Source organism: Coturnix japonica, chromosome 1 (genome assembly GCF_054131305.1).
Source record: "Coturnix japonica strain WE chromosome 1, WE-NBRP24, whole genome shotgun sequence".
Lineage (NCBI taxonomy): Eukaryota > Metazoa > Chordata > Aves > Galliformes > Phasianidae > Coturnix > Coturnix japonica.
Window position 1 is genome coordinate 17,528,057 of NC_140663.1, and position 22,533 is coordinate 17,550,589.

The window sequence follows — 22,533 nt, forward strand, 5'->3', positions numbered from 1 at the left end:
GATTATCCCTGCACTACTGAAAAGGAGTTGAATCCAGGCACTTTAATATGCTAATAAAGGAGGGAAGTGACTGACTAGGGTGTAGCTCTGCTGGCATGGGAGCAACCACGAGCTGCATGAAACCAAACATTAGAAACACATGGCTAAACACAGCATGTAATACTTTTTACCTTATTATATTATATTGTAAATAAACAGCCTTTCAAATAACTTGTATTTACCTCTTCCTTATTCCCAAAATCCCCACTCACACTTCTTTTACCAGTCCCACAAAATTCTGTCTCTATAATTCAGTTTTATCAATCATTATTTAAATTAAATCAAAGTTATTAGCTACCACAACTTAAAATGTCTCAAATTTTCCTGCAGTTCAGCTTTTGGAATGAAAATTTGTCTTTTTTTTTTTCCCCCAAAACCACCTCTCCTTTTTTAAAAATATTAGTTTTCCCGTTTTGACAAGAGGCAAAAATTGAACATCTTTCTTTAGACTCCACAGAAGGTAAAGGAAGAAAAGGCCAAGGAAGTGGAGATATTATGCTCCCGAGAGAGGAGAGGGAAGAATTTCTGTAAATAACCTTGTCATTTGGTGAGAAAATGCCTTCTGCAGGAGACAGTTCCTTTCTGGAATCAGCATGTACAGGAAGGGAGATGAGCACAGAGCAGATATAAAACACCAAATGACTGATAGCCTGAGGCCATCCATACGAAACCTTTGGACAGTAGGAGGGACTGCTGTTGCCAGAAGGAATTGTTCCCTGGCATGACAGCACACTGTTATTTACCCTCCAAATGCCAAGCTTGTACCCATCTATTCCTGATCTGTAAGGCCATTTCACAGGCACATTTCCTCGTTTCACAGGCACTGCTATCTATGACATAAAACCAGCACACTGTACTTGGCTGTTAAAGAGCCTGGTGAATGATACAAATGTGATACATGACCTTATCCTCTAGTTTTATTTCCCTGTCTCCAGAGGACTTTTCACTGCTTGTATCAGAATTGAAGTTGTTAAGTTTCTGGTGCTCCTGAGATGGGGCTCCTCCTGACTGAGAAAGACATTTACTAGAAATTCACTCCTTTTTTTGATTCTATGTAACAAATTGCAGTGAGGATCCTTTATGAAAGGGCTCCTATAAATCCTTTTGGCTCAGGGAGAACTCCTGACCACTGCAGCTGATCTGAAAGTGCATTTCAAATGTACATTCAATTGGGAAAAACACTGCTGTTTCCTTTTCACACCAACTTCGGAATGTGTATTGTGTATGTGATCAAGTCTGTCATGATTCAAACTCCAGAGAAAAAAAAAAAATCCTTTCCTGTTTAGCACAAATTTGTCATGGATATTTCAGATAGGTCTCATCAGTCTGACATAGTCATAGGTCATTCTTTACCAAACAAGTAATTAGATGTATATTTATCAAAGAAGAACATGTTGTAATGCTTAGGATTGCAAAATTATTCTAGCAAACAAATGAAAGTTGAGAAGTTTACTCAAAAGAGGAAGTGGTCAGTTCTTATCACATCAATTTGCTTACAGTCATCTAGCTTACTACGTACCAGCAAGAAATTCCTGTTAATGTTTCCATAGTTGTGATCAGTGTGTTACCATCCAATAACCTGGAATAAGCTAACCCAAAAAGAGAAAAGATGTACCGCAAGTAGAGTGTATCCAGACTGTGATCATTATCCCTTTCTTAGCTTACACAGATAATATGCTTCATTACAAGTAAAAATACTTCTTCATTCCCTTCACACCCATGTGGAGAGGAGCAATCATAAATCACGCAGCTTGATGTCTTGATGACTGTCCTCAGTAGCCCAGATCTCTGAGGTCCCTGGGGATCCATGGAAAATAAAACTTATGGTATCTCCTGACTGCAGCTTAGGAGCAACAATTCCAACTTACTGAGGTACTGGTTAACTCCAGATTTCTAGTTCAAAATGCCAGCAGGGTTAAATGTGAGCAGGCAACTATCACTAGATTAGGCAGCCTTCTACCTACCCCATATAGAAAACAGCCTATTTGAAAGGGTAGTCTCCAGCAGCAAGACAGTACTACACTCAGGGCTTCTTCTTCTTCCATATGTCCCAAACACCCTAGAAGTTGGGATGCCATATCTTTGACTTCCTCTGGAAGTTCCTTATCTTGCGCATTTAATAGGACAATGTTAAGAAAACTTCTGTAGAGAGTCTTAATCTTTTTTAATTCCCTTTCATTACCTTGTAATTTGAGTAGCTGTTAATTACTAGCATTTAATGAGAACAAGATTTATTAGCATGGCAAATAACAGTGATTTAGACCTCTCAGGTTGATCTGTGCTCTCATTAGGTGCAGTGATTTTTTCTAGTTTCCATTCAGCTGAGCACAGCCTGGGCAAGGGCATTGCCCCAAGATGTGCAGAAGGATCCCAGCCTTCAAAGGCCCTGGTTTGCTCAGTGTTATCTATGTAAGTGCCAAGGGGTTTTTCTCATGCAAAATAACTCATAATCAGTAGAGAAGAGGAAGTTACACTTCCTCACAGTCCCACATGAAAAATCATTGACACTAATGGTATTTACTGTCCTGCAGTAATTTCTCCTTTTGTCACAGCGTGTTGTTCTTGGGTTCTGTTAGCAGTTCCCAGCACAAGCTAACTTGTTTGTATCTCCAAAATTTTACTGGAAGCTATCATTCCTGTTGTTATCACTCTTGACAGAATTCACCATTCATGATTATTGCACCAGTTTTCAGAAATGTTTGCTGAGGGGAAATTCTCAACTTTGAACAAACTTACATGGTTTACGGTCTAAATTACATTTGTGTAGTTTTCCATGCAGGACACTGAGTGCATATTGTGGATTCAGAATCAGCTGGGTACTTTCTTTGAGCTACCTCCTCTGATCAAAAAACAAGTGAAAAAGAAGTTCTATTGTAACTGGAGAGTGGACAAGAATAAGCAGCTCTGAAGTGGGTTCTGTGACAGATCATAACCTCAGTGTGTGCACTTTCTGAGTTCAGGCTCAGAGAAATTGTTAACTGGAAGGTGACATGTGATGTTGTTATTACTGATAATATTATTACAGGTAACATTATTACCTAGAAACAGCAATAGGCTGTTCCCTGCAGAGATATAGCCACCATGGCACAGATTATGGTATAGATCCCTGAAATTGGGCAGTTTTCCTGTTCACATGCTCTCTTGAAAGAGCACCTGGAATTATCTCCAGAATCCTCTTATACTGCCTGCAGAAGCTAAAAATCAAATTACAGATAAAGATTTTACATTGGGATGGATGTTATGAGTGGTGAATCAATCCATGAATTCAGCACAGAGCACAGAGCTAACAGTTTAAGGACTTCTTGGAACAATCTTCAGACAGGCCTAGAAGAAAGAAAATGAGGAAAGAGATAAAAGAAAGATAAAAGGTTTCACGTTTTAACTTTCTGCTTGATAATGAAGTAATTCTGAAAGATATTTTTAACAAATAAAAACTCACCTGAAAGACAAACATAGATACTGCGCCCCTTCATTATCAATGACTTATGCCCTTCTGCATAAACAGTTGAAGGACACAAATGATTAAAATTAAACAGATAATTGGTAAGAAGAACATGTAGAAACTACTCCTGAAGCCAGTTTCTCACTGCAAGGCATTTATAGAATAAAAGAAACATTTGGAATTATCTGGCAATTAAAGGAGGAAAGGAATAAAAGTTAAACAAAAGAGTCGTCACAATGTAATAAAACAGCATGATGACTGATGGCTCATTTTTCCCCCAGTGGAAGCTAAAAGAGGGAAGCCAGGAAGTGTGCAGAGATGGCAGCAAATCTTTGGGTTATGAACAGACCAGGAGAAAATTATTTGTGTAGTATTCGAGAAGTATTAATATAAACTAGTTCTTTTATAATGAGGAAATCTGAGGGAGGAGAGCCAGTTGATGTTTGAAGTCAGTACTCACAGTCAAGCTATTCCCATTCCTTAGTATGTAATTATTCCTTAATCTGTGCATGTGTTGACCCTGAAGGCTTGTCTCTGCAATTCATACCTCAGTCATTACCTCATAGGAGGGGATAATCTGACAGCAGATAGATCCTTTGTATTTTGTTTCCAAAGATACCGAAGTAGTCATAGGTTGCATATTCCACTCTTTTATATCATTTTAACATTTTTCTTTCGTTCCTCTCGCATCTAAGAGGAAATTAGATTTTTATAGGGAAAAAAAAAATAAAAATAAAAAAATTAAAAAGATGTTTGCAAACTTGTATTCAGTTCCCATTCTTGTCTCTGCAAACTGGAGGGACTACCTCAGGGCATCTGTCATTGCTATACTACAAAGCTGTGAAATAAACAGCAGTACTTGCTATTCTGAATGCGGTTTCATGTTCAGACTGGGAGAATGCTTTGGTAATCCTAGAACTGAAACTGAAACATCATGAAAAGAGAACTGCTGGGGATGATCTACAGTAGATAGAAGTGGATGGGAAGTGGATGTTTGAAAAGAGATGAGAAAAGAAAAAGGAAAAAGAAAAAAAAAAGAAAAAAGGAAAAGAGAAAAAGAAAAAAAGAAAAAACAAAAAATAAAAAAAAGAAAAAAGAAAAAAAAGAAAAAAAGAAAAAAGAAAAAAGAAAAAAGAAAAAAGAAAAAAGAAAAAGAAAAAGAAAAAAGAAAAAAGAAAAAGGAAAAAGAAAAAAGAAAAAAGAAAAAGAAAAAAGAGATTTGGGAGGTTTCTTTTGACACCTTTGCAGAAAAATATCAGGAAACTGTGGATTTAAAGCTATGCCAAAACTTTTATGATGATTCAACACCATGTGCTCATTTTTCCTTCTGAAAGCTATATGTGGAGTAACTGGGGAAACAGAGAAGCCACATGTATGGAAAATGCATCCATTTCCCATAGCCATCACAGCAAAGCCACCACTAAAAAATATCATGACCCATCACAGTATAACTGTTCAACCTGTAATTAATTTCGATCTGCTTTCACAAAGCCATTTTTCTTTTTCAGTGAAACAGCAGGGAAGTCATCTCCAAAGTAATCCCTCCACTCTGTGATGAACAAGCTCTCCTCTAGGAGCAACAGCCCAAAGAGTGCCTCACCTGGGCTTAATTCCTGTGCCTTGTGTCAAATGACATCACATGCATACGTGTTTGCTTTTTATGAAATGCATATTAAAACCGGAAGAACATTTTGCGTACCAATTATCTATCTTCTTTTCCAAATAAATGCTTCAAAGATTAATTCTTGGCACACAGTAGGTTCTCCCAGTCTGCAGGCTGGCCCAGGCCCCAGGTTTTACAGTCTGTTTTCAGCACACACAGCAAAAACATTGTACTCCTCATCTGCCCAAGGGTCATTCCCACCAAAGCTGCAGTTTTGCAGAGGTACCACAGCATAGCCATCTATTTAGGACACAGCTTTTCAGCCCTGACTGAAAGGTCCTGTTACTTCTCTAAAGTTACTGAGATGCAAGACATGAGATACATCAGTGTTGAGGTACTGACCATAAAAAAAAAAATTGAACTGAGATTAAGTCTTATCATTTTCCCAGGGGGAAATTCCAGACTTTCTTGTTCTCCTCACAGTACCTCAAGTTCCTACTTTATATTCATTATTGCATAGTCGGATGGAAGTTCTTCTTCCTCTTATTTTCTTCCAGAACCAAATGCGTATTTTGTGTAATTCTCAGTCTGGAGATAGGACAGTGCAAAAAGTCAAGTTGTGATTGAGGTCAGATACCACAGCTCAAACAGACACAGAACTAGCGATTATCACCTAGCTGCACATTGTACAAAACAAGTTATCTCCTGTTATACTATAACCTTCAACACACAAGTGCACTGAGAGAGAACTTTTAAGAGGAACAACAGGTTAAATTGCCTCTGAGGAGTCCCACTAGGCCTTTAAAACACACAGATAAATGGTGTCTAGAAAGTTTTCTACATGTCTTGTCTCAAAAATCAAAGAAACTGAAGGAAGAAATGGAAGAAAGGAAGGATGGAAATAAAGGGAGGGTGGCAAGGAAGGATGACAAAGAAGGAAGAGAGGAACAACTGAATAATTAGATGATCTGGAAAATTTTGCTAGGCAGTTTTGGAAGAACTGTGTGATGGGTGAAGTACATTTCAACATAGACTGAAATTTCCCCTATCAGCAAAACTACTACATCCAATAGGTACTCTCCTTCCCTACAAGTCATTAGAGTTGAATGTTATGTTTGGTTTTTCACAATTAATCAAACAAATGTTAAACTTACTGAGCTGCTAAGACACACTTCATAAAATTCATAGCTGAATGTGTGAAAGAGAATGACTAATCCAAAGTAAACAGCAATCTGCATAAATTAAGAAATAAATACCAGGAGACACTTCTTTTTTGAGCACTCCAGAGCCAATTGCAAGTAAGTGCAATTCCAGTCCATGGTTTTCATTTTTGGCCCCAATTGTGTTATTAAGCAATTTATCCAGAAACACAGATATCTTCTACTACTAAAAAAAGAAAAAGAAAATGAAAATGAAAAATAGATAGAAGATCAGAATCAGAAAAAGGGAATGCAAAAGATATCCAACAGCTTAAGAAGAAATAATGATGTAAATTCTTACTGCTTTAGAGAAATGTGAGTTAGTTTCTCAGTTGTTCAGCAAGTTCATAAATTGTCAAGGTACTAATACAAACCAGGTGATGATCATCAAATTGTAAATGGGTTTCACATTAGTGTACAGCTGATAAGAAACTGGTAGCTGACATAGAATGCTGATAAATAAAGTTATACGTGAGGAAAAAGAAAACAATCTTAGTTTATCAACCACAAAAAACTTCATCGATACCACAATCACTACCTGTACTACAAAGCCTTATCTACATACAGAACACATTCTGTTCTGGCTTAATAACTCAGTACATTTGTGGGAAAAAATAATAATCCATAATGAGTGGGTTGCAAAGCTTTTCCAAAGCTATCTATATTGCAGAAAAATATTACAGGTCATTTCTGTTTTATTTTCTAAAACAGTGTGAATTCTGGTAGTTCTTTCCCCTTCAAATTTTAACTAGTGTTAACTAGCAAGAAGAGAGGGAATGGCCTCAAGTTGCACCAGAGAAGATTCAGGTTGGGTGTTAGGAAATACTTCTCCAAAAGAGTGGTCAGGCAGTGGAACGGGCTGCCCAGGGAAGCAGTGTAGTTACTGTCCCTGGATGTGTTCAAGAAAAGTTTAAATGTTGTACTGAGGCATATGGATTAGTGGGGAAATATTGGTGTTAGGTGGAAGGTTGGAGTAGATGATCTTGGAGATCTTTTCCAACATTGGTGATTCTATAATTCTGTGATTCTAAACCTTAGTTTCCCACATGCCATCTATTCATGGGCTCCCAGAATAGGAGAGATGGTGCAGTGCTGTATGGCAAAAAGGGAATTTGTGCCCCTACCTCCAATGTGACAATCCTTCCACCAGATTGATTTGATTTGGAGATGGCAAAAGGGAAGGTATTAGTCTCATCATGACACAACATGGTTGAATGAGGAGAAGATTAATCACAGGACACAGTTTTGGCAACTGCAACAAAGTAAGTGACCCCCACAAAAAATAAGTTTGCACACACTTAAATCAATGGGGAACTAAAGTTGAGCCTTTAGATAAGCCCAGAAAGGATGCCAGAAAAAGCATGGAAGTTCATGAAGTCCAAATACAGTGCCCATCAAAGCTTATTTACTGAGTCTTTGATTTCTCATGCTCATTTACTATATACATATCTTTTTTACCCCCTGGACAAAACTTAATATCTCACATTTGGGAAGCTATTCTGTATGTCTTATGGTCTCAAAATGCTCTGTTTTCCACTTACCTGGGAATGAATCGCTGCACAACTTTGCAGAATTAAATACTTTTGTTCTTCCGGGAAACAAAACCCAGTATTGTGCATGTATTGCCAAGCAAAAGAAAAAATGCCTCAAAAGACAAATGGAATCCATACTTTACTGGGGTTTACTAGTAATTATTACAGATGACTTACAGATTAGAGGCATACTTCTGTGGGCTGGACCAAGGCTGTTTTCTTCATGCCAATGCTAAGTGAGTAGTGAACGCTGTTGTTTCTGGCAGGCCCAGCAACTGCTGCTGTCAAGCAGTGGTTCACAGATCAGTTAAGTCAAGAGAAAGTTTCTCCCAGTGAGTACAATTCTCTCCCTTTGTCTCACACTCTCACACATGCACATGCATGTACACGCACAAGCTTCACAAGAATTTACAACTGACAGATTAGGGATGAGAATTGTGCTTGTGAACTATATTACAATGAACATTGTCTAAGGGCCCTTCTCATTTTGTTGGACTTCTGAATGAATTCCTTAAAATGGCCTATTAAATATAAAAGAAGTTTCTATAAAAACCTTAAGGTATAGATAAAGGAACACTACCACCTTGTAAGTATCTTACACAACTTATCTATGTCCAGGAAAAACCTGGTGCAAAAGTTCTCCTTTTCTGAGAGCTGTATCATAGAATCATAAAATCACAGCTTTGGAGAGGACCTACAAGATCATCTAGTTTTGAGTCATCTAACAGTGAAAGACAATTAAATCTAGTAAGAATCTATATCAAACAAATCCGTAGCATCTGAGTTTTATAAATAAGTTTTATAAATAAATGTAGATAAAAGCTAATGTTCTTCAAACACAGTGACTGCATTTCCTTTCTAACGATGACAGAGCAGTGCTTCATTGGAGTACAGCACCCATTCTGGAATCTCAATTTCCTCTCTCATCTCAAGCAGTGACAGCTGCAGTGGCAGCTGTTTCCCATGATAGCCAGTGTCTCTATACCAAGGAGATAATGACGAGTGATAAACAGCTCTCACAAATACATGTACACTATCTTTTTCACTGCAATGGAGTAAATCTTAGTCTGAAATATAATTTGTTCAGACTAGGTGGTATATAGAGCATTCCAGGGCTCTTTCAAGAGCAGAATGACTATGTCTATATCTCCTGAAGGAGGGGAAAACACCCTAGAGCCAAAGGTATACTCAAGCTTTCTCTCAGATGGGAAAAGTTGGTTTGCTACAAATGAAAGCCTTGGAGAAAACTGTAAGGAATGTAATGCAGATAATCAGAACCCTGAAGTAAACTGTAACATCAAAGGCTCACCATAGAGGCTAAAATTCTTTTCTTAGATAAGTTAAAAAAAAAAATAAAAATCAAAGATTTCTGCATTCCCCAAAATTGTAGGTTCTTTCATAATTCCCATTAAGAGCCAGTTTGCAGATAGTTATCCTTCTATCTTTTCTAAGTTCCTGATAAGAACTTTGTTGCAACTGAAACACATTTACTTCAGTGTCCTACTTGTGTTTGTCTCTGCAAAGTATTTCTTTAAGTTGGATCCAGCTGGCTGCAATTGAAAGTGCTGCCTCCTCAGCGACATTCCACTTCACAGGACACGGGAAAATATCTGTAAGATTTTACATGGAGAGAAAAGACAAGTTTCTAGCTCGGCAGATGGATAAAACAGAAGGACAAGAGAGGAAGAAGAAGACTGATTAATAACTTAATTCATAGATCTCCACTGTCATTCCTGGACAAAAGAAAAGCAGAGGAATAAAGCTCTCACTCAGCTCCAGTTACTGTGCTCACAGGAAGAAAAAGTTAGACAGTTGTTACCTTTCCTCATTGGTGAGGAACTAATAGAGGCTTTAGCTGTGAAAGCAGGCATTCTTGATTTGCACTTGGTCTTTGTCAGGCTTTGGGCACTCCACAGAGGACTAAATCCCAAAGTATCCAATGCGAGAACTGGTGAGCTAGTCCAAGGAATTGAGTCAGATTACATGCTTAGGACAGTTTTCTGCTCATTGTTAACTCATACAAACTTAAAAGAAGGATGCTTCATATTGAATCAGCAGTGCTGCGGTCAAACTGTTCTCTCCTGCCTTTCAGCAAGTTTTATTAGCTTAGGCGCAGCACACTGATGCACAAATGTGTATAAATGACTTCCAGGACTGTAGCATGCAGCCATCTTAGAGTGCTAAGAGAAAATCTTACATGATCTAAAAATACTCCAAGATATTCAGAAACACAGCTTCTCATTATTATGTGGCAATTTGTGCATGTAATTAAACTGTAACTCGTAATAAAGTAGATATATCCACAACTGCAAATAAGAGATATCTATATGACATGGAAAACAAATAACTGTGAATTGTCTCGAGACAGAGTGATCCGACTGGGTCAATTATCAGCAAGAAAAGAATTCAATTCAATTAAAACAAACAAAAAAAAAAATACAAAAAGGAAGCCCTATATAATTAGCCAAGTCTATAAGCAATCACACATGAGATTTTTGGATTTGACTTCTATTGCAGTATTGTGCATTGGTCAATATTGCAAAACTATTGCATAGTTTGGGTGAGAAAATTTTTCAGTGTCTAGCAGAGTTTAGTGAATACATTTAGCGCTAGAATGTATTTCTATACCTGATTCTTTCAGGATTGATCTACTAGTATTTGAAATGCCTCATGGGGAAAAAAAATACGTATAGTTACATGTATATCTGTGGCTATATTGTCACAAGTACACTAGCATCTGGTAGCTGAGTAATGTAGAACTCTTAACTTCTGAACAAAAAAAGCATCACATGGAACTCTCTTCCAGGGCATTCCAGTTCGAAGGAACAGTAAGAGCTAGTCTCAGATGGAGCAATAATTTTGTAATCAAAGTAGAGAAAGGTTATCCAAAGTGATGTATTATAAGCAGGACTCTTAAGGTTCAGGTAAGGAGTCAACCATAATCAACTTTCCTGCTATACAAATGCAAACAGGCAGATCTGAGACAAAGTACAGAAATACAAACAGGAATTATTTGCAAGCATTGCTACAGTCAAGAATGTGTTAATGGTAAGCATCTAGGCTGAGCTGTCTAGGCTATCTCTAACTTAAGTGTCTGGTCAGAACAAAATATGCTTGAGAAGTACATGTCACTGCAGCGGCCACACTGGAATCTAGATTGCTACCTTTGAATGAACAGTTAAACTTCAGACATTTCAATGAAGCAGCATGTCTGCTACCATCAACAAGAAAAGATTTCCCCAAGAATTTTAGCACTTGTGCAGCCAAAATAAGATTTTGCAATTTAAAGTATCCAGCAACCTCCAGTGCAGATACTGCTGCTTCAGGACTTGACATTGGAGGTGGGGTTTTGTCTTAGCTACACTTTGGTTTTCAGATCCTACCATGCCATGATAATCTGAATTCATTTTCAGTCTGAGAACAGAGGCAAAAAGTTCCTCATAAGACTTAGCAGCAATAAAAAGCAGTATACTGTACAAATCAACCTTTTGCCTTTTGGAAAAGGCTTTTCCACTAAAGAGTAATGTTAATGCTCCCTTAGTCAAACACGATGTTTCTGGCTGCAGTCTGGAAGGCATTAAAGGAAAAAGCAGATGTTTGAATAGATCGGTGCTTCTATTTCACAGTCAAAGCAAGTAAATAAATGCTTCTCAAAGGCTGCCTTTCCACATCTGCTTTTGGAGCTGTAGCACTGCACTGAATAGGAATCTATCTAGTAGATGTGTGCTCTACACAGTGAAGTTTTAATATCAAATGAGCCAGGTAGTGTTTGTCCTCTTGAGAGTCCAACTAAAACCTTGTTTCACCATAGCAGAAATGACTCATACCTTATTTGTACTCCGTAAATTCTCTGAAAATCATGAGAAAAAAAAAAAACAAACACATTCAGATGGAAAATATTTTTTATTGATCAAATTCTTGTTCCACACCCTCACTCCCCTCCCATCTTTTTGATCTCACATGAGCAATTCTACATGGTTTTAGGATTTGTTATTAATAATCTTTTAAATGACTTTATTTCCTTTTTACACAACAGGAAGTAAGGATGTTTGACAGGAGTGTTCCTCAAAACGTAGGCCAAATGTTTTATAATCAGTACAAAGTGTAATATTATTCTCAAATGTTACATATAAATACTGATATAATGGGAAAACAACAACAACAACAAAAACAAACAAAAAACTTCAGTTATTTCCACCTAACTGTTTCCTTCTAGGCTGGATTTTCATGTGACTGTTTTAAGTAACTATCAAACCAAAGACCTCCTCCGATAAATAGGAGTTATCTCCAAGTCAAATGCAAATGTAAACACAGAAATCAGTTATTAGATATATTTAAGGAACATGGTCTGTCACAATGAGGTCAACAGAGTGGCATCAGAAAACAAAGAAGGATATTGTAAAAAGATGAGAAAACTTCCTTTCTTCATTTCCCAAAAACTTTTTCTTATGGTTTAAAAAGAAGAGTTACAAATAAGCACATCTGAAATTCTTGTTCTATAGGTACTGTGAAATTATTCATTTAAAGCACATCATATATAAAATATTATTTTAGAAGGAAAATGTGAACCTGATTCTCTAACTACATGATCTAAAATGTGCTTTGTTTTGAAATACTGTGAAATGAGGAATCATAATTCAGCTTCTTTTGGACATTAATGTAGGTCTAACTTGCTAAATTCTCCACCCATAAGAATAATCCCACAGAATTAGGAGAATTTATTAAGATGTGAGATGCCAGTTTGCAAGTTATACCAAAAAGCAACTCGATGTTGATAAGCTGCTAAGGAGATTGAAAATGTGTTGTTAAATTCAATGCAAGGAATGCACACTCTTCATTCTAGGGGAGAAACAGAAAATGAAAGATAATTTTTTTCTTTGCACTGAGAAAGAGTTGGTTGCATTCTTACATAGTTGGAGTTAGCAATAACTGTAACGATTTACCTATAGCTTGAGGACTTGACTGCCCAAACCACACAGTGACTTTGAACAAATGCACAAAAATGAGATACTTTGTTCTTAGTGGTACCATCTAGCAAGGCAAAAAGCAAAGACAACCCCAAATCGAAGATGGCAGCAGCTTTTCAACCACATGATTTGCCTAACTTTGGCAAGGCTGTGTATTTTAAACATCTTTGAACGACAACTTTTCAGAAAAACTCTACTCTTTCTTGTGTTCTAGGTTGCTCCCATTGTTCCAAGTTGCCTCCAAAAGGACATCCTTAAAGAAAGAGCTTTTTGAGAAGCTCAGGGTCTTACCAAATCATACATTCATTGACTCCATTAATTACTGACTTCTTTACAGCCTAGGAATAAGTGTTTTGTGATGGATGTGGGGAAAAAAAAAAAAAAAAAAGAAAAAAGAAAAAAAAGAAAAAGAAAAAAGACTGGAACAGCTGAGCAAGTACAGCAGAGAGAACAGGGTGTTGTGATCCCCCCTGCAAATATCAGGAGAAAGGCAGGAGATAAGTGCTAATAATATGAAAGCCATCCTCAGTAAATCTGATTTTTCCAGGGCTCTTGAAGGCTGAATGGTTGTTTTACAAATTTCTCACTTCCATTGGTTATTTATCACCGTTTGTCTTTTTGTCTCTCTAGCAGCTATCTCTCAGGCCAGACTGCATGAGAGCTAGAACAAAGGAGTAAGAGGTGCCAACAGGAGAGAGAAGGAAAGGGGAGAGATAGGAACCTGACATTCCTGTCAGCAAGTAAAAAAAATTCACTCTTCTTCCATTCCTTAGAGACAGTAAAATGACGTTTCCAGAATTAACTGTGCCAACTCTTAAATTCTGTTAACAATGCATTGAAGAGAATGGCTGAATACCTGTGTGTCATGGCCTTTGCAGGGTTTTCATTACCGTATGTCTGTCCACGAAAACCTGAAGAAGCAAGTCAAAATGTAAAGTGTCATTTTGTTTTCATTTCAGCTCATACATTTTTTTCACATTAACTGACTCCAGTTATTTTTTCATTTGGAATGGATATGTTTCGTCTTAAATCAGCGAAATAATGTTTTAGAATATTTTGCTTCTAATGCAGTCCAAGGAAGTGGGCAAAGGAATAATAAAACTGGAAAGAGAAGCAAGTTTTGCCTTTGGGTTTTGTGTTTGAGAAATAAAATGCATGTCAACAACATCATTGCTCTTTTGGCACACTGACACTACATGGAATCTTTACTAAAATGTAGTAACGATATAAGTTCCTATTTCACAAAGATGCAGACAATAGATATTTTCACTTTTGTAAGACTGTTTCTCAATCATTTGACATTTAGTAGAATTGAGCTGCCGCAAGTTATGGACAAATTCTACATTTAATATGTCTTTCTTTCTTTTAGCATATTGGGTTCAAGGACAAATGGTACCACACTGTAAGAACTACCACCCTAGATGAGGTTGTCTTTAAGGAACATTCTTCATCTCTTGATTTTTGAAAGCTCTTACTTGAGAAGATGTCTTAACTTCTGAAAATAAGCACTTGAGAATTCAAAATTCTTAGTAGTAATGCTGTTGCATTCAGTATCTGACACATGACAAAACAGGCAGTTGATGACTCCTGATGAGCCAGTAAGAGCACAAAGATTATGAGTTGGAGCCACACAGTTTAGAATCTCACCACTGAGAAAGTTTGCACGAGCTATCTCAGAAGGAAGTTTCAGCAATCTCTTAATGGAAAGATGTTGTTATTATTATTAATCTCCACAAATTCTTGATAAGAACAGAAATTATGATGACAAATTCCACATTTTAATCAAACATGTCCAGAAAACTCTTTATTCAGTTTTCAGTGTTCCACCATTTTCATTTAATACATAGATCCATTTTCTCCTATTAGAAGGCAGGAGAGAATTCCCTGACTGTCATCCTTGAAACCTATTATTTTTGATGCTTTTTTTCATATTTTTCACATTTGTTAAATGGAAACTATGAATAAGGAGAATGCATCCAGATTGCATGAATCACAACATTCAAAAATTAACTGATTCATCTCGAGTGGACTTATCGTGAGTATAGAAGAAAACTGAACAAGCAGTGTTTGCACAGAGAACCGCAGTTGGATTGCAAATTCAAGTGCCAAGTATCAGGCTTATGAATCTGAAACTACAGTTAACTACACACAGAGCAAATCTTTCATAGGAATTGCTATGTTTACAATGAACTGGGAGGGGAAGTCTTTGTGTGAGTTTGGGGTGTGTTTTTTTCTTGCAGTGCTCAGATTGAGCTTTCTCTCAGCTCGACTCCTTTTTAGACTTTTTAGTTCTGCAAAACCTAAGGCTGTGTTCTTCACCGTGAACCCTGGAGGCTTATTTACTTCAGATTGATCAGATTTTACAGTGCAACCATCAGGGGTTGGAGATTTCAGAATATTATGACTTCTTGAGTGAATGTGAGTGCACTTGAACTCATAATACTATCCTTGGCAGTACTTCTTCAGTGGAGAAAACTCCTGCTGTTCCATTTGCAGAGGTGGAGAATTAACAGTAGAGCTATGCTGCAATCACTACAATGATGGAAGTGCATGCCCACTTGCCAAGGATTGTTTTTAAACTAGTTACTTCATCTACCGAGAGCACGGCAAATGTAGGTGTGGCATGCAGCACTTGGCACAGGCTGGTAAATTCACCCAGGGAGCAGAGAAGACAGACAGCCACACAAGTTGCCCTTACAGTAGCTAATTAAAAGCTGGTTTAGGTAGGAATCCATTGTCTATAAAGGAAGCTGAGCATCTCTAGCTCACATGTAGACATCTACATTCAGTCAGATGAACCCGATCTTCATTTCCCAATGAAAGCATCCCTCACTTGAGATGATTTCTTCCATTCAGTCATAACCTGGTTTTTCTTTTGTCACTGTAAGTACTTACCACAGTGGATATCACAGATCTGCAGTGGAACTGAATAATCTACATCTGTCCTCCAGCCCTTGTAAAAGAAAGAACTGAGTCTTATTCCCCTTTCAGCAGTACTGTTACTAAACAATTCTGTTTACATCAATAATAAAATGCTGCTTTATTAGTCTACTTGACTGAGTACATTTTTATTCTATTTTTAAAGAAATGTGCACGGAGACTTCAGTCCAGTGAGTCACTATCATTTTTAGGCTTCTAAATGTTAAAATCAATCCGTTTTTTCTTGTTTGAAGAGTTATGTTCTGACAGATGTTATCTTATTTACACAACAGACAATTTATGCAGGAAAATATCAACTCAAGAACTCAAGAGACTCAAGAAACACCAAGTTGAGAACTCTTAATTCCAGAGAGGAGAAAACCAATCAGCTTCATATTATTTTCTATCAATGATGTCTTAATGAAGTTCAGCTACAGTTAGTGTGCAAAACAATCAGTGATTTGGTACTGCTGTGCTTTCAGGAGCGCTAATTCTAGAATACTACGTACTTACTGTTATGTTAGCTATATGCCTAACCTTTTTCAGCTGATGTCAAAATTTCAAAGATTCATCTATGATTTACTTGGATCTCTTAACTAACCTTGTATTAGAAACAAAGGAACATACAGAGACAGGATTAACAGTTTCCTGTCGATATCCCTTTATCTGCCACTTACAAAGCAGCAGGATCACTGACAGCAACTTCTCTGTTAATTAAATCATCTCTACAAGAGGTGGTGGCAGCACTTCAAGCTATAAATAATGCTCTCTGCCAACTCCATTTGCACAGCAATCAGATCTGGCTAGGAGGAGGAAGTTGGGAGGGTGCCTGATGATTTCCTTTTTTTAAAATTTTTTTATTTTTCTTTTGTTCTTTTTTTTCTTTATTATGACTTGTTTATTTTGTACACAGTACCTGGCAAAATCAATATACGTACCTGAATGCAAATTGTTGACCCACACATTTCCCGTGACACTGCGATTGACACAGAATCTCCCTTAAGAAAAGAAAGAAAAAGAAAGGAAGAAAAGAAAGAAAAAGGAAGGAAGGGAGGGAGGGAGGGAGGGAGGGAGGGAGGGAGGGAGGGAGGGAGGGAGGAAGGGAGGAAGGAAGGAAGGAAGGAAGGAAGGAAGGAAGGAAGGAAGGAAGGAAGGAAGGAAGGAAGGAAGGAAGGAAGGAAGGAAGGAAGGAAGGAAGGAAGGAAGGAAGGAAGGAAGGAAGGAAGGAAGGAAGGAAGGAAGGAAGGAAGGAAGGAAGGAAGGAAGGAAGGAAGGAAGGAAGGAAGGAAGGAAGGAAGGAAGGAAGGAAGGAAGGAAGGAAGGAAGGAAGGAAGGAAGGAAGGAAGGAAGGAAGGAAGGAAGGAAGAAGGAAGGAAGGAAGGAAGGAAGGAAGGAAGGAAGGAAGGAAGGAAGGAAGGAAGGAAGGAAGGAAGGAAGGAAGGAAGGAAGGAAGGAAGGAAGGAAGGAAGGAAGGAAGGAAGGAAGGAAGGAAGGAAGGAAGAAAGAAAGAAAGAAAGAAAGAAAGAAAGAAAGAAAGAAAGAAAGAAAGAAAGAAAGAAAGAAAGAAAGAAAGAAAGAAAGAAAGAAAGAAAGAAAGAAAGAAAGAAAGAAAGAAAGGGGAAAAAAAAAGAAAAAAAAAACTATTATTTTCCATATCCTGAAACAGTGAAAACATATTGTCTTTCCAACTTTTTTTTTTTTCTTTTTTCTTTCCTGTTTTACTGTTTTGGAAAATTAACATATAAAGTAAAAAATATAAGAGTACACATTCCTCATGGAAGGTTACATATTTTCAGAGATATCTGAAAATATATCTGAAAATATCTCTGGCTCTCAATGACCATAATCAGCCAGGGTAGTTTTGCCAAGCACAGTCTGGATTGTGCATAGGAACGAGGCAAATATTCCTTCCTGTACTTTGTGAAGTACCATGAGGGAGGACACCCTCCCACCAAGGCTGCTGACACCATGTTAGCACCAAGTATCTTCACTTCTTTTCCCTGGTGTACGTGAGTTGAAGGAATGACCCTTTCTTCTCAGTTCTTGTGGGTTTCCCATCATATTGTATGCCAAGAACAAGCTCAGCCTTAGGGTAAAATTGTCCTAAATGACTGTTCTGACACTTAACATTTGATTGTTTCTAGTTTGTCCTCAAACTAATTTTGGTTAGTTCACTAATAGATTTGCATCTCACACTGTTTTCTTTAGTGTGGCAAACTCCTAAAATAATTTCGGGTAAATTAGGTGAATGTGTTCTTACTCAAGCACAACCAAACTGGGATTACTAGAAAGAACATCAGTTTCTGGGAACACAGAGCTAAGTCATTATGAAAATTTTGTGTATATTGCTCACAGCGGTGAGGCGGGAACTGTGTGTAACTTATGTGGGCTCCCACTGTGTCACAGTACACAAAGGAAATCACAACTTTGCACGAGAAGGAAGAAAAAAAGCATTTCTAAACATATCAGTGCCCTTCATGAAAGACACTGCACAACACCTTGCTCTGCCTTATCAGTATTGTACCATTAGCCTTCTCACTTTGCAATTCACACAGTGAGCATTTAAAACCAAAAGTCTAAATTCCACAGATTTTATTTGAAATAAGCCAATTGAAGGGAAACTACACTGATAAATGTTCACAGAACACATTGTTTGTCAACTGTTTCTACATTGGTCTCCATCTCTGCCAGTAATAAGCATGTCTTGCTCCATAAGGACAGAATTCTCCTACTCTTCTCAGTGACATCCACCTAGATGATCTTTTGAGGTCCCTTTCAATCCCTGACATTCTGTGATTCTGTGAGTCTGTGACTTTTGATAGACATGTGCCCCCATTTCTCAGATCTCTTGGAGGAGATACCGTGTTTCACTTAAACTCAGCTTCAACTTGTTAACAAAACCCAGAGTTGGAAAACTCAGCTTGGAACAAATGCTTAGCTACACTCAGAACAAGGGATGTAATAAAAAATCTAAACTGATTCTTTAGAAAATAAATTCAGTTTCAGTTTTCAGTGTCCATCCCTTTGAGTTTAAGAAGTCAACTGCTTGCTTAAGCTGCCCTCCTGTCAACAACCCCCTGCTGTGTGCATGCTGCATGCTGAAAGGATCAAGGACTGAAAAAGCAGTCTTGCCCTCCCACAGTCTTTTTCCTCTCTCCCTTCTTTTTTCTGGAAGAAACAGTTGTGCAGTCAGAAGTTGTTGTGCAGTCCCAGTCAGCTGTCTGAAAAAGTGTAATTGTCTGAAAACTTTCCTTTTTGTGTGTGCTGTAGTGGATTTCTTTTGGCAACCATGAGATTTAGAGTAGCTCAAGACCTTTGTAGAATTGTGCCTTAAGTCTTAAATTTAATGATGTGAGACATGTGTGGTCAGCTACATCAGTGACCCATATATGAAAAGCTAACAGTTACTTTTGCTATATTCATAACACAAATACTGTGCCACAAAAATGATGTTAAAAAATATTAAGGTTCTGCTCAATGCTAGTTACTTTCTTTGACATGATTCATTTGACCTCAGCCTCCTTATTTATATCTTCCATCAGTGTGAGATCAGAATTAGAACTTCATGGTTTAAAAATGTTCCAGCAATTGTTCCAATAAGTACATGCATGTGCTTATTAACTCTTTCAAGCTGCATAGCAATAAAAGAAATAATAAAAAAATGCAGTTAGATTTGGTGAAAAGTATTACAGAATTTGAAGATATACAAACCACAGAGACTGAATGGCGCAGCCCAGCAGATTCACACGAGGCCAGCTGTGTCCTGTTACACACCAGCACTGAGAAGTGTGCTTTGGTTTGCGATGTGAAGAAAACTTGTATTTGATCTGCAGCTGCAGATGTTCTCATCTTCCAAGCTGACAATAGGGAAAAATAATTACTTTTCATACTGATCAACACTGGACCTACTGGGAAGTTTATACATAGAAGTAAAGAACTGTCAAAACTCTTTGCTATAATTTACAGGCTACAATGATGTGAATACATAAGAAAAGAGAAAACTTGCTTAATGGAGAAAGCAATTCACAAATCAATATTACGTCATTTTAAAAATATATATTTACCTGGAAATTCTCCATGAGCAAATGGACACTTAACCCAAGAGCCTTGTTTGGTTGTAAACTGAAACCAGGGAAATTAGAAAATAATTTCCAGTTAGGAAAACTGCTTTGTTGTTTTTTTTAATTTCAGTCTGTGGGTACAGATTCAAGTACACAATATCACTGCACTCCAGAAAAGGAAGATGAATTCACAGCTTTTCTGCTCTATGGTATCCTCTAACATTTTATTTAAATTAGATCCCTGCATGCTCAATTTTACAGAAGCATGTAGTTCTGTTGACTTAAAAGTAGTCTACAATGTAATAATAATGTGCCAACATTAATCTTACGTGGCATTTTTTCCTCACCAATAATAAACAGTGCTCCAGTAAATGTAGCATTTCAATCAATCATTTTTATTATCAAATATTTAATATGAAAAATGTCTACATTAATTTTAATATATGCTTTCGAGTTTACGTGTATGACCGAAAGCATTTTCACTGCTTTTCTTAAGTGGACAAATCTGGGCACTATCTGACATTTGTCAGATCATTGCAGCTGCACTATCAAAGAACCTCCTTTTAATCTAATCTTTCACATTTCCTTCATTTCTATTTCCCATTCATCAGATATATATATATATAAATCCTGAATAATAATATCAGTTGAGAAAGAGGACAGGAAAGAGGTTTTTAACAAAGAAACTACCTTCATGCAAAGTCTTGGGTGAGTGTCCACACGAGAATACTTAACCTGCTTGAAAGAGAGTACTGAGCATTAGCTTGGTTCATTGACTGTTTTCAGAAAATTAATTACCCCAGATGTTCTTGATTTGATAACAGAGAAAGGAACTGGTTTACTTACTGGCATGAAATACTAAAAATAGAAACAACTGCTATTTTGGATTCCTGAATAATTCGCTTATATTTATCCATAACATGTAGCATTTCTACAGTCAGTCTAACCCATTAGAGTTTAATTAATTGATTTTGTTGTGACTTGTGTACAAAATTCTGATTACACAGTAGTCTTCTTCCAGTCCCTTATTCATCAATACTGCTGCAGAATGTTTAAACATTCATTCCAGAGTGCTGTTGGATTAACACTTTTACCTTCAGTTAATTCTCAATTTTCAGTATCCCTATTCAAGAAAAGACTTAAACATAGAATGAACTTCAGAAACCCACTTAAATGATCTACAAAATGTTTCTTTCTTGATTAACAGGAGTTCACCTTCCTATGAAGTTCATTATAAAAAGCCTCATCTCATATAAACAGCAGCTACCCACGGAAGTGCACTTACAAAGACAAACACCATTGCTCAAGCAGTTGAGCACAGTGGATCCAATGCACAGAACATACTGTCACAACCAAAGTAACACCTCCTTCTTGTATGTTTTTTGATAACCTCACAGTGATCATCCTTAAGCACATCTACAGTAAGGTTGCAGAAAATAGTGCAATGGAAACTATCTGTTCAGAGATGGAGACATCAAAAAAAAGAAAGGCACAGCCTAATTAAAGGGAAGGGTTGAATTGCCTAAGTCAGTACATGTACAAGAGTTTGTGGCATCATGTGTGCTTACTGGGAAAGCCGGCATTATCTGAGTAATCTCTCCATCATACTATAAAGATATTCTTCAAGAAATGGTCAAAATTCAATACCTTTCACAATTAAATTAGAGAAATTAAAAGGAAAAATTAAAAAAAAAAAAAAAAGAGAGAGAGAGAGAGAGAGAAAAGAAAGAAAAAAAAAAGAAGAAGAAAAAGGAATCATCCTGTCCATGAATTCAGCAATTACAAGCAATGAGTAAGTACAGGAAAACACTCATTGTCTGTAATAAAACAACCTTGGACAATGTTTTGGTTAATTGATATGACCATTATGACCATTATTAGACACTTCTCATTTTAAGATCCCTTTCTTTTTTCTTTGTTTTTTTTTTTCTTTCCTGCAAGCAATGATTTGTGCTTGTTGTCAGCAGATGATGTATCCCACACTGCCCATTCACATATGTAAAATTAAGCTTATGTGTTTTTGCAAGATCAAATCTTTGTTGAAGCGCATAAAATGGTGAATCTGAACAATCACTGAACACTTGGCCAGGAGTTCCTTAACAAAAAAAAAAAACAAAAAACACATTTTAACCCTATACTCCCTTGCCATTATGTAATCAGAATCAGTCTGATAATGTTTCAAAACCATTGTATATGTATATGATTTTATTTGCCTTTTGAGATGTTACATGGATTTTACTGGCTTCTCTCCACAATAAAGTCTGAAATTTACTTTTCAAAACGTAAGCTCAAATTTCATGCAATTTCATAAATCCAATGCATTCAGTCCCATAATACTTCAGACTGAAATATGTAGCAGTTCAAGACACATGAATTAAAAATCCTTTCCAGATTAGGAATATAATTGCTGAAAGAACTAAGGAACACAGTATTTCAACACCCACAACTTCAAGGCATTGAATCCAGCTTGAGGCAGCACTTCAAAGAGAACATTATGGAGTATAAAACTACCATCAGGGTACATTTGCATCTCTTGTAAGATCTAAAGAGATTTTGATTTATCTGACTTCCATTTTAGATATCTAACATTAAATATAAAGATTATGATATTATGATATCCAGTCATAATATGCTCTTGTCATAGTGAAGAGAAACATCAGAGACATATCCCTCCAACCTTTCTTAAATACCTATTGTCAGATGAAAAGAGTTGTCCTCTGAATGTGTCTGCTTCATTTCCTTACTTTAAAGAAATCTGAGATGAATAGTTT

General features: G+C 37.0%; 1 protein-coding gene across 3 annotated transcripts in view; it reads right to left on the bottom strand.

Annotated features, from left to right (window-relative positions):
* Window positions 1-11,699: 11,699 nt before the first annotated feature.
* IL17REL (interleukin 17 receptor E like) overlaps window positions 11,700-22,533 on the bottom strand; it is a 43,746-nt gene continuing 32,912 nt past the window's right edge. For 2 of the 3 annotated variants that reach the window (XM_015852306.3, XM_085517843.1), the window contains exons 11-17: window positions 20,453-20,500; window positions 19,766-19,823; window positions 19,413-19,558; window positions 16,640-16,699; window positions 15,678-15,735; window positions 13,639-13,693; window positions 11,700-12,654 (exon numbers count right to left, since the gene is read on the bottom strand). In XM_015852306.3, the coding sequence (XP_015707792.2) occupies window positions 12,627-12,654; window positions 13,639-13,693; window positions 15,678-15,735; window positions 16,640-16,699; window positions 19,413-19,558; window positions 19,766-19,823; window positions 20,453-20,500 (453 nt within the window). In that variant the 3' untranslated portion in view covers window positions 11,700-12,626. The remainder of the gene's footprint in view (window positions 12,655-13,638; window positions 13,694-15,677; window positions 15,736-16,639; window positions 16,700-19,412; window positions 19,559-19,765; window positions 19,824-20,452; window positions 20,501-22,533) is intronic. The other variant, XM_015852315.3, reaches the window with a different exon arrangement.